The sequence below is a fragment of the Peromyscus maniculatus genome, chromosome 10, assembly GCF_049852395.1.
Source record: "Peromyscus maniculatus bairdii isolate BWxNUB_F1_BW_parent chromosome 10, HU_Pman_BW_mat_3.1, whole genome shotgun sequence".
In the NCBI taxonomy this organism is placed as follows: Eukaryota; Metazoa; Chordata; class Mammalia; order Rodentia; family Cricetidae; genus Peromyscus; species Peromyscus maniculatus.
The window spans coordinates 58,057,034-58,069,047 of record NC_134861.1 but is presented as its reverse complement, the minus strand read 5'-3'; the positions used below and the strand labels follow the sequence as shown (position 1 = coordinate 58,069,047).

The 12,014-nt window shown below is 34.9% G+C and overlaps 1 protein-coding gene across 2 annotated transcripts in view; it reads left to right on the top strand.

Moving 5' to 3' along the window:
• Positions 1–12,014, top strand: part of Arap2 (ArfGAP with RhoGAP domain, ankyrin repeat and PH domain 2) — a 183,066-nt gene that overhangs the window by 147,444 nt on the left and 23,608 nt on the right. For both annotated transcript variants that reach the window (XM_076546320.1, XM_076546321.1), the window contains one exon: positions 10,124–10,251. In XM_076546320.1, the coding sequence (XP_076402435.1) occupies positions 10,124–10,251 (128 nt within the window). The remainder of the gene's footprint in view (positions 1–10,123; positions 10,252–12,014) is intronic.

The following is a 12,014-nucleotide window of genomic DNA, read 5'->3' as shown; positions in this document are numbered from 1 at the left end:
GGTCTCTCAACACATATGAGAAGTCAGAAGCTTGATCTTGAAACTTCTCTCCGATTGTGTTGTCATCCACTGACAATTTAGAACAACATTTCATCTGGGCTTATCTGTAAAGCAATCTTCAGAGCTGGGCATTAAGGACTGTTAATATAAAGTTGTATGTTACTTTGATAAGCAATGTCAATAATAACCATTATTACTTATTATTGGTATACAATTAACCAGGCACTAGAGATACCATAGGCCATAGGTCATTTAAACTTCTAAATATATTTTATTTATCATTGAAGTATGAGTATGTTTGGCTCAAGTCCATCTACCATTTCATCTCCTTCAGTGTCTCTCCTTTCTCATTTACCACTTATGGTAGTTTGAATGAGAATTTTGTTTTTTGAATGCTTGGTCCCAGTTGATGATGAACTGTTTGGAAAGGATTATGTTGAGTAGCCTTGGAGGAGGTGTGTCACTGAGAGTAGGTTTTGAGGTTTCAAAAGCCCATGTCAGGCAAAGTCTCTTTCTGCCTGCTGCATATGTAGAATGTATATGCAGAATGTAGCTCAAAGATACTCACTTCTACAACAACATGCCTGCCTGTCTGACACCATACTCCCTGCCATAATGATGATGGACTAGCCCTTTGAAACCATAAGCAAGCCCCCAGTTATGTGCTTTCTTGTATAGCTGCCTTGATCATGGTGTCTCTTCACAGAAATTGAAAAGTAATTAAGACAGTGCTTTTCCCTTCTAGCTTTATATGCTCTCCATCTGTCTGACTCTCTTTCTCTCTGTCTCTGTCTCTCTCTCTCTCTCTCAATACTAACTAAGTCCATTTAGTGACTGCATGTATGTATGTAGACATAGCACCATTTATTAAATCATAGGTAGCCTCTCAGGGCCTGCATCCCTGAAGAAAACCAGCTCTCCTCTGCCAGCAGCCATGACAGAACTCCTCCCTCACCTATACTGGGATTTTGTCTGGTTTGATCTTGTGCAATTATTCTGTCCCAGCCATTGTGAGCCCATGTGTGCAAATATGTTGTCATGTCCAGAAAACATTTTGTTGCTGACGTCCACTTATTTTCTTTCTGCTCCAGTCGACCACTGTTCCCTGATCCCTGATCCCCGCGAGGAGGGAACGTGCCTTGACACCCTTATGTAGAGTTGCACCCTCCACAGATCTTATTCTCTGTACAGCCACCTGTTTTTAGATCTCTGTGTTGATTGGCTTTACTGCAGAAAGAAGCTCCTCTGATGAGCATTGAGAGATGCACTGCTCTATGGGCATAAAGATAAGAACTCAAGTGCCATTTATTCCTATGTCCATTTAACATCATAATAGTACTAGGTTCAGCTCTAGGGCCTTTAAAAAAAGTTTTTTAGAACTCCTTGTCAATTTTCATATTAATTTATTTTACAGGTGAAAATTAGGGAAAGTAATTTTTCTTACATCCCACAGTTAGTAAATGCTAGTTTTGAAAACAAATTGTTCTATTATTTAATCATTTTACAAATTAAAATTATAAGGGGTGGTAGTGGAAGAGCTCTAAAATGTTGTGGATGTTCTCATTTGGATTGTAACCTCAAACTTGCTCATCAGTGAGTTAGCTCTTAATTTCACCAAAATTTAATACGATAGTTTCTAATTTCATAGTACTGTCTTTATATTTGATATTATCTCAATCTCTTATTTTTTTTATCAAATACATTTTGTATTTTCAATCATCTAAATAAACAGATATGTACTATTCTTGGTATAGAAACTTGGCCTTCCACAAGCTCCACCTTTCTGCAAATCTCTTTACTACCCCCATGTTCCGTTTAATGACATCCTTCTCACATCTGATCATGTACATGCACCAGGCATCCATGTCATAGATCACTGTTCTAAACTAGAGGAGGGTGTGCCCCCTAGGAATATGTGGGGACATCTGTAGATCTTTGTGAGCATCACAACATGGGGAAGTGTGGGGAACTGAGAGTTCCTAATATTTAGATGCCAGGTTCTGCTAATGTTTCTGAAAAGCACAGAGCAGGTCTGTCTGTAGAGTTGATTTTCCAGAGCAAATGGCAGGGGTGCCAATTTAGATGCTCTCTGGAATATCTATCTTTTAGCTGTTTGTATATCTTTCTTCTTAAACATGGAATAAAGAAAATATGTTAGGAAATGCTTGGGTTAGCTTTAACATTAAAAGCAGGCATTTGCAAGGCCATGCATTCTATTTCCTTTTCCACCCAAATATAAGTATCAAATAAGAAGTATTTTCCTTATGAACCATTTCCTTTTAATATCATGGAATATACCTGATCACTTCGTGTTTTACATAGAAATAAAATTTCTTTTGTATCCAGTGTTGTCCTTTCGGTGATAATATTATTCTAATATTGTCTAATTATACACATTTAAAATTTACACCTACGTACAATATCTTAGCTGTTGATTGACTCTTGTGTCATGACAGTGTGGTTAAAAAATAAAAGGCATTGAAACATAAATGGTTATGATAGGAAGCAAGCTTTTAAGCACACAGGGATGGGTCTCCCAAACAGGAATACCTTTAATGGTTGTTCAATTGTGCAAAACAAAACAGGAAGATACAGATTTATTTAATCATAAATTATAAATTTAAGAGAAATGGGAGAAACTGTTGTGGTCTGCTCTTACAGCACTGGTAGCAAACTGGCTATTGACTTAGTGCCCTAGCTATTCCACAGCATCCTCCTGAAGTATGTGAATCAGTGCTTGTGTAAAGGTCTCTGTATGCATCCTCCGCAATCACTGCAGCACTCAAGCAAAGCAAAGAAAGCATCCCCGAGGTGGCATTTTTTTATTATTTAAAACAATTTTTTAATTTAAATATATTTTGATCTTATTCTTCCTCTTCCCTAAGTCTTTCAGGTCCTCTCCCCTTCTCTACCCACCCAACGTTAAATTCTCTCAAAAAACAAACAAATCTCAATACAAAAATGACCCTCCCAAACCAAGAAAACAAAATAAAACGCCACCACCACTCCCCTCAAAACCTATAGTAAACTGTGACCAAATAAAAGGACACACACACACACACACACACACACACACACACACACAACAACAACAACAACAACAACAAAACAACAAAAACAAAAACAAAAACAAAACCAAAACCTGTGGTGTCCATATGGTCAACTACTCTTGAACATGAGACTTGTCCTGGCTTGCTTGATAGATACACCCAGTGTCACTACATTGAGGAAAAAGATTTTCCCCCTGCCAGCCAATGCAGGTGACAGTTCAGTTATTAACTTTTACCCCAGTAGCTAAGTTTTCATTAATTCATAATTCTTTTTTGTTTTTTTGCTTGTCAATACATTTTTTATTACTAAAAATTATAAATGAGTGGAGAATGGAGCTAAGCGGGAGCATGGAGAACAAGGGAATCCGTGGCTGAAATATAGAACTGAATCGTAAAATAAAATAAAATTTTAAAAAAATTCATAATTTTTCCAAACAATTGGCTGAGACATTCTTTCACAGTAAAATGTTAGCAAACTTTGGTGTTCATCTTTTATTTCCTATACTCATCTTATAAGGATAGAAGCCACAAAACAAGTTTCTACTTCTGTACTGTCCCTAGTTCATTTGTCAGTATGACTGCAGCTGTCCATGATTATTCTACGTATAGCTCATTCTTCCAGGAATTAATATATATCCCACAAAGTGAGTGAGACCCTAGAAAAGTACCAGCAGTAAATGTTTTGATTGAAACATTTTTCTGGTAGTAGTAGTTTTTATTTTGGGCCCCAAATAGGAATTATAACTTGATTAAAAACTTTAACTCTATATTCCATGAATTTTCCATTAATGTTTTAGAAGAGTTTAATTGATACTCAGATTGTAAAAGCACAATAGGCTATTTTGTTATAGTTATTTTTACATGTATTACAAGTTGAGATTGTCTTTTTAAATTAGCTATTATATATATTTGAATGCCACACTGAAACTCCAGCTCCTGATTTAGATCATGTGGAAGGTAAGAAATAAAAGTATAAAGAAATATAATTGAAGATATTAATTACAGTTCTTAAAGTATGACTCTGTGGCTTATAAGGAACCAAGCTGTACAATTTAATTTATGATGGCATCATCTATGCCTCTCCAGAAAGTACATATCATAGTGGTGAATAGTGTAGAGAATTATATATATATATAATATTCTTTTGTCATCTATGGCATTTTTTTATCTGTATACTTTTGGATGTGATTGTTTTTAACATGCTAAAAGTAATACATATAAAAAAAAATCAGTGTCCTAAATAATGATTTTCACCAATGAGTATGTTTTTCTGTAATCTTAACTTTCTTAATGTCTTTTATATATTGTGATAGATTTTGGATGTGTTAGGTATTCATCTTATTTGTGTCTACTAGCAAATGCATTTTTAGTCAGAGTGGCGGCCTGTTCTAGAATTATTGTTCCATTTGTGATATCCATTACACCCTACAATTTTCATATAAAAAGTATAAGCATAGCTGATGTGAGTTCACTAATAATTTATTAATAGAAAAATTTCATTTAAGAAAAAATCTTAAAAGCAGTAAAGGAATGATATTAAAAATCTTTCCCCCATTCCTAATATTTTAAAAATTCTAATGACGAAGCTGATAGCAGTGCTTTATGAACAAGATGAATTAGATGTGACCACATTTTCTCTAAGTAACTCCTTTAACATCTCATTAAGACAAAGTTGCCACAGTGCATGCTTAGCAAGTGGGAGATTCTGGCTTCAGTCTACAGCAGTTTTAAGGGGTTGCACTAAAGCATCCTTTGCTGACTGTCTCCTCTTCCCTAAGTATTTGACCTGTGTTGATGTCACTGTTTATCTCTTCTGTAACGTTCATTCATTCCTAAATGTATGTATGCATTTGCCTTGCATTTTATTGATTTGATAGTAATTTTTTTCTCATGTGGAATAAGCATACAAATATGTTTGAAATCATGCTTCCATTGCTTCCTAAGTTTAGACCCTATTGTACAATATTTGCTCTGTTATAAGGATTTTAATATCCTCAGCTGTCCTACTTTACCCAAACCATTTAAAATGTAGATATCATCAGTAGGAATAGATTTTAGAATCGTGCAGCATTTAATTACTGCTCATTCATTTAAAGATATGAGATAATGTGGTTTACTTTTATACATGGAATAAATAGTTCTTGTCATTACATAAAACTCAGCGTGCGTTTGTTCAGAAACAGCATTTCATTTCTGAGAATCATTTAGTGTCATGGGCTTTGTTGTTATGAGTTAATTAACTTGAAAAGAAAGATAATAATAGTCCTTAGATTTCATTTCTCCCCTATGGGTTAAAAGTTGAAACACTGAGATAAAGAAAATGAAACGTCATTTAAGTTGCTATTTAGACTTTATCATAGCTACTATTCTAAGACTATCTTTTATTTCATTTCATTTGTACTAAGTTTCTACATCTGTATCACAGGTAAATTTTAAATTTATCCCTCTGTAACCTTCCAGATTAAATAATTTTATATTGCTGAATCATATTTTAATAAAAATTATTTCAAATTGCCCCAATAAAATTTTACTCATAGAATCAAATCTTAATTATATGAACAGAGAAGAAATACTTTAAACATGTAACATGTAGCTCAACTGCAGATCTGTGTGTGTCAATTTATATTGCTGTATATGGCACATGCTTTAGTTTCAATTCATCTTAAAACTAATCAGTCCAAGTGCAATAACTTTTGGAAAATTCACATTTGGACACTTAAAAACTTTACTTTTAGTAGACTTAAGCAAATCAAAGCAAAATTAGGAGTATGGATCATAATATAGTTGAAATTATTTGTATTCCACTCTCCACAGAGTCTTACTGAATCCACATATGTACAAAAGTTTGAAAGTTTGACCTAGTCCACTTCCAGGGGAAGTATTGTCTTGAAGATGTATGATAATGGTCCTTAGTTGTCACTGTAGACTGTGAGTGTCCAGATATTTTCTGATAGACTAATTCTGTAGGGAGGAAACCAATTGGTAAGTTTGATTAGCTTTCTGTTTCATGCAGGAATCTATAACAGGAAATTTAAAGGATTGTCAAGCATCATCTTTACCCAGAGGGAAGAAAAAAACCTAAATGTCCAAAACCTATTTAATAGAGAACTACAAATACAGAGTGCATTGAATGACTATTGTGGGTCAAAATGCTTATGTAGTGCTTTCAAGCACATAAAATAGTCTTACTGTATCACCATTGACATCTACTCTAACAAAGAATACCTTCTAGTGAGAAAAATGTCATTCCCCTTTGCTTATTTTTGTCTCCACATAGAAAATAGAATTATATGTTAGATGCTAACATATCTAAATTCTAATTGTAGGTTTATTTGTTTTAACTTGTCAGAGAACCATAGTATGCCACAACTTTCTCATTTATGAATTTGATAACATTATATCCACTTTTATATTAATTAAAAATTTTCATTTATTTTACATCCCAACTGCAGTTTTTCCTTCCTCCCATCCTCCTGTTCCCTCCCTGTCTCCCCCCTGCCTTTCCCCACACACTCCTCCTTTGTTTCTGTTTAGAAAGGAGCTTGAGACTCACAGGAGGTACAATATATAACACTTTCAAAATGCTAAAGGACTATTTATACCTTTATGCTTGTTAAGAGTGTGTTGAAAACTATATCCTGATTTAATATTAAAAAATGCATCTCTTACCATGCTAGGTATATTTTGGAAAGAGTTTATTGTGATTCTGTAATAATAAACACAGCATAGAACAGAAATTACTTGCTTTCTACAGTCATAACTTCTAGTATAAATTGGAAAAATCTCTCTGGTAAAAATAGCCTAACCACTTACATTACAGTACTGTTTTATTTATAATTTAGGTATTTATATATAATGTCATTATAGAGTAATACCATTTCCAGGCAATTAGCAGGTAGGAGAATAGATTCTAGGCATGGCAGCATGTTCCTGCTGTTACAGGTCTTTAAGATTTATGCAGGAGTGTCATAGGCTTCAGAACTGACTAGAGGAGTGAGACCTTGTCTCAAAATAATTCAAACGTGAAGATATCCTAAGATACAGTTTATTTTTATGGAATATCAAAATATTTACATATGTTACTTTTAATTTTTATTATCCACTATAAAAATAAGAAAAAAACACCTTTTCTCTTTTTTAGAGAGAAGTAAGTCTTCATAGCTTAATGAAAAAAAAAATGAAGGGAGTAGAAAGAGAGACTACATGTAGTTAGTAACTACACCCAGCTTAATTTCTCTTCACTTATAGAACTATGTTTTAGTAAAATACACTTTGAAGGAATGCCACACAATAACTGGAATAAATCACCAATTCTAATTTCTGTACATTGTAAGAAATACACATGTATTGTGTAACTTAGTTTCAACCAAGGGAAAAATGATTAAGTTTGAAGTGGGAAGGTGTTTGGGACATTGCCTGCAAATGTTAGGCAAATGACTTGGCCATAGCTTATTTTCAGTGAGGGATCACTCATAGGTGCTGCCTGTTTATGTCTTTCAACATTTATTGGGGATGGAAAGCTTCAGCAAAGGATTTTTTTTTTCAAATTATATCCTGGCTTGAAGAAATGGTCTTTTTCAACAAGAACAGAGGTGTATACTTGTTTTAATAATCTAATTACCCACAAATGAATAGATCAGTGAAATCGGGGTTATACCAGTTCATTTTCTTAACTACACATTGTAATGAATGACTTCATTTGCCACTTATAGGTCATATATATGGGACTGTGTGTCCTAGACACTGCATTTACTAACTACACATGGTCATCTCTATTCTTTCCCTCTCCCCTTTTTTCCACTTGAATTTGAGAATGATATTATTGTGTGTAACATTTCATTTGTTCCTCCTACTGAGTTTGAGAGTCCATCACTAGTAGTTACTAGACTTAATCCAAAGAGAAACTGGAGCATGAAGACATTATATAACTCCATCAGGGAATGTGCTGGTAAATGGGGGAGCTATAGACTCCAGACTTCTGCTGACCCAGCCCAGCTTCTAGCCTCTCTTTAACCCTTATAGCCCTGAAATCAAGAGTGGATGAGACAGTAGTTTTTCAGGCATAGATACCATCTCTAAGTCATCAGATTTGCTTTCTCCTTACACCTGCTGTCCCACCATACAGAACATATTTTATTAGTTTTAAGGAGCGCTAGTTAGGGATTCATATTTTTATATAAAACCATGAATCAAATGGTTTGTAAATCTTGTGTTTGAATGCATGTTCAGCTTCATGAAATATCTGTTCTACTTGAGTATATCATCTACTCTGTTTTGTTACACACACACACACACACACACACACACACACACACACACACGCTTGTTTCTACAGCAGTGAGCAACTCTGCCTTCAGAACAGAAGTTCTGCCTCTGCTTTTATACATATGATTCTCACCCCCTCCCAATCCACCCTCCAAAAGTAACAGCCTAGAAAGGAAGCCATCAAAGAGAAGTCTTAAAAATTGTGATAAGGATGCTGAACTGTAGCTCTCCACGATTAAGGGCTTCTGGTAGGGGTGCATGTGGGGAAGGACTCAGTTTTCTTTAAGGGGCTGGCAACTACGAGTTTGAACATGCTCCAGTGAGTGAGTACATAGGCAACACAAATTAGACTGTTTGTTTGTTTGTTTGTTTGTTTTCTTTTGGGGGGCTCATAAGGGTGGAGATCAGATTTGGGAGGCCTGGAAAGTCCATGTGATCAGGATGCATGATATGAAATAGTCAATAAAAATACTATGTTGGGGGGAAAAAGTGTTTTTCTAATTGTAAAGTAGTAGCTCAATAGAATTAGGGGAACACATTTGTTTTCTTATCTGAAGTGCTACACCAAACAACTTTCACTAAGCTACAAATAGCCATGCTTGAGTGGCAGGGAAGGTAATCAGGTGTTGGGATTTGATTAGAGGAAAACCGATACTAAATAAAGTAGTGGCTGTTAGTGTAAGGTCTGGATCGTTCCTTGGCAGACTTAATGTCTTGGAGAGTGCTTTGTCTCTTTCGACCTGTTACACTAACAAAGGTGAGTTAGATGATTTCCCAAGTTTACCTCTAAACAATTTCCTCCATTAGAGCAATTCTGCAAAAGAGCTCCTTTTTCCCAGTTGAAAGTAGATATGTAGATAATACTTCTTTCTTTCTAAGGCCCTTTCCCCTGTTCCTCTTTCATGTAACACTTTCTATACTTAGACATTTACAGAGCATCATGCTGTCTGCATATTGATATCCTTGGTCACATTAGCTGTGAAATCCAACTTCTGATTAGGTAAACAGAATCCAATGAAAATTGAATGATTATCCAGTGAGGGGTGTGGTGACCCTGATCCTCTATGTATCATTAGAAACTTTAGTGCCTGGAAGTGATTAGCATCAAGAGTCATTATGCTATAAAGGAATCTAAGGATCACAGACCGAGTCTAGAGAGCCCACATTGAAAAAAAAAATATGAATGGGTGGATTTAATTTCACTATTGTGTTAGTATATTTTATTTAACATCATGTATTCAAAATATAATTATTTCAGCATGCAGCCAACATTTAGAAATATGATCTTGAGGCTACCACAATGGCCCAGGAACTTAAACTCTCATCTCTAAACCTAAGGGTCCAAGTTTGATCTCTAGAATGCACACAAAGAAGGAGAGAACAGTTTCTGAAATTTTTCCTCTGACCTCCGTGTATGTTCCATGTCCCCAATATCAATAAATGTAAATTTTAAAAAGAAATGACATTTTCCCTTTTTTAAACAAAATGGTTAAGATTTTAAAATATATGAGACTAGAGAGATACTTCCATGGTTTAGAACACTTAAAACTTTTGGATTTCATGTCCTAGCATCCACAGTAGGCAGCTGACAGCCATCTGTAACTCCTGCTGTAGGAGCACTAATGACCACTGCTGGCCTCCAATGGCACCCATACTCATATGCCATACATTCAGACAAATGTATGCATAGGCACATGCACATGAAAAATAAAAATAAGTCTTTGAAGAATGAAAATACAAATGGTTTATATTGTGTCCCCAATAAGTGAAAATGGACTCAATTTCCAGAAGTCTGTTCTGTCTTACAGAGAAAAGTATCAAAGAAGGTGCCTTAAAACTCAAAGAAGAGCCATCTAAAATACTATCAGGAAATAAGTTTCAAGACCGATATGTTGTTTTGCGAGATGGACATCTCTTTCTTTACAAGGATCCAAAGGTAATTGAATAAGTGGGATTTGAGCATGTGCATTATTATTTTGTCTAGATATTTGTCTTTTTCTGACACAGGTCCTGGTCATCTCTCTTCAAAACAATGCTTGAAGTAAAGTGATAACTTCCTTCAGCCTCTGAGAACTAACACCAAAACATTCAGTAACTTAACCTAGAACTTCCTGTGGCTTTTCTGTGAACTTCAAGTTTTGTTGTTGTTGGAAGAAAATTACTTCATCCCTGAAGAGACTTTAAGTGTGTTAACATAAACTATTGCATAAATCAGCATCATGGCTAGTAGAATTAAGAGAGAGTGTGTTGTATTCTAAAGGCAAAAAGAGGCTTTGGGTGAGCTAGTGGAGATTTAATGAAGAGGAGTGTATGAAAAACAAAAGTCAGATTCTATAACGAATGTTAACATCTTCCCTATACACTTAAATAAATTCACCACCATATCATATTTATTAGCCTCTATTCCCTGTAAAATTTGAATTTATTAAAGAAATGTCAAGTGGCACGGAGAACTAGATATTATAAAGCCAGAGTTAGATAAATGATGTAGCTATAAAATGCTGAATTTGACATCAGAAAATCTCATCTCTGTTAAGAGTTACTGATTGAGTAAGTAACTTAACATCTCTGCCTCTCTTATGAATGTGATGATTATAATGTGATTCCTATAGAGCAGTCACATTAATGTTTAAACAAGAGTATGTATGAGTATTTTTTGAAATGTGAAACACTTATAAATATATATCATCATAACAGTGTGTTTACAAAGATACCCATAAGAATAGGATTAGGTAAGTTGCAGAATGAATAAATATATTCAAAAATCTATGTCTGAAACAAAAAATAGATTCATCCAGAATATTATAAGCCATTCCATATCAATAGGAAAGACATCCCAGTAGACATTTGATAATAGGGTTGAGCAGATAGTACATGAAGGAAGCTATAGAAATTACTCATGAGCCACTAAACCAAGTGTTCAACATCATTAGTCATCATTAGTATACCATTTTACAAACCAGTTGTTTTGATGAAAATCATGAGTTACAACTCCAGTTTGGAGAAGGATGTAGAGTAACTGGGGGGTCTAATAAACAGTTAGTAGAAAGGTAAAACCCCAGTATTATGTAGGACTCTTTAAGAGTTTCAATTATAATCCCCAAGCACTTGTAAATGAATGTTCTTTGGCAGCTTTATTCACAGATGTGTCTATAAATAGGAGAATAATATATTTATCAATAGAATACTCCTTATGAGTTTTCTAGTAAATGCCATAACACGGATGAACAACAGAAACACAGCAATCAGTATAGAACGATTTGCCAAACCATTTTGTCCACTCTAAGGGGAAAGAACTGAGAAAGGGTCTGCTTGGCCTGGGGAGAAAAATAGCCATAGACTTCCTAGGGGGCAGGAAGAAGATGGAGTAGTAGCTAGGGAGAAGCATTGTCCATCTCCTCATTCCATCTGACACACTCAAAAGGGAGCCTGACTGAGTATCGTATGGTTGCTCTTTGGTGCTGTGATTCTATTCTCTCTGCAGAAGAAAACTAGGCTTTTTAGAAATAAACCACCTACATGTTTTGTGTTATGTGAACAGATCTTAAGGTTCTTGAACCTTAGATTTGCACTTGTGAAACTCAAATCTAAACTTTACAGTTGACTATTTTAGTGATCTAAAATATAACTTGGTTAGCCTTGTCTACTTTTCCATAATGAGCCATCCACCTTGTTATGATCTACTTGATCGTTGATCTT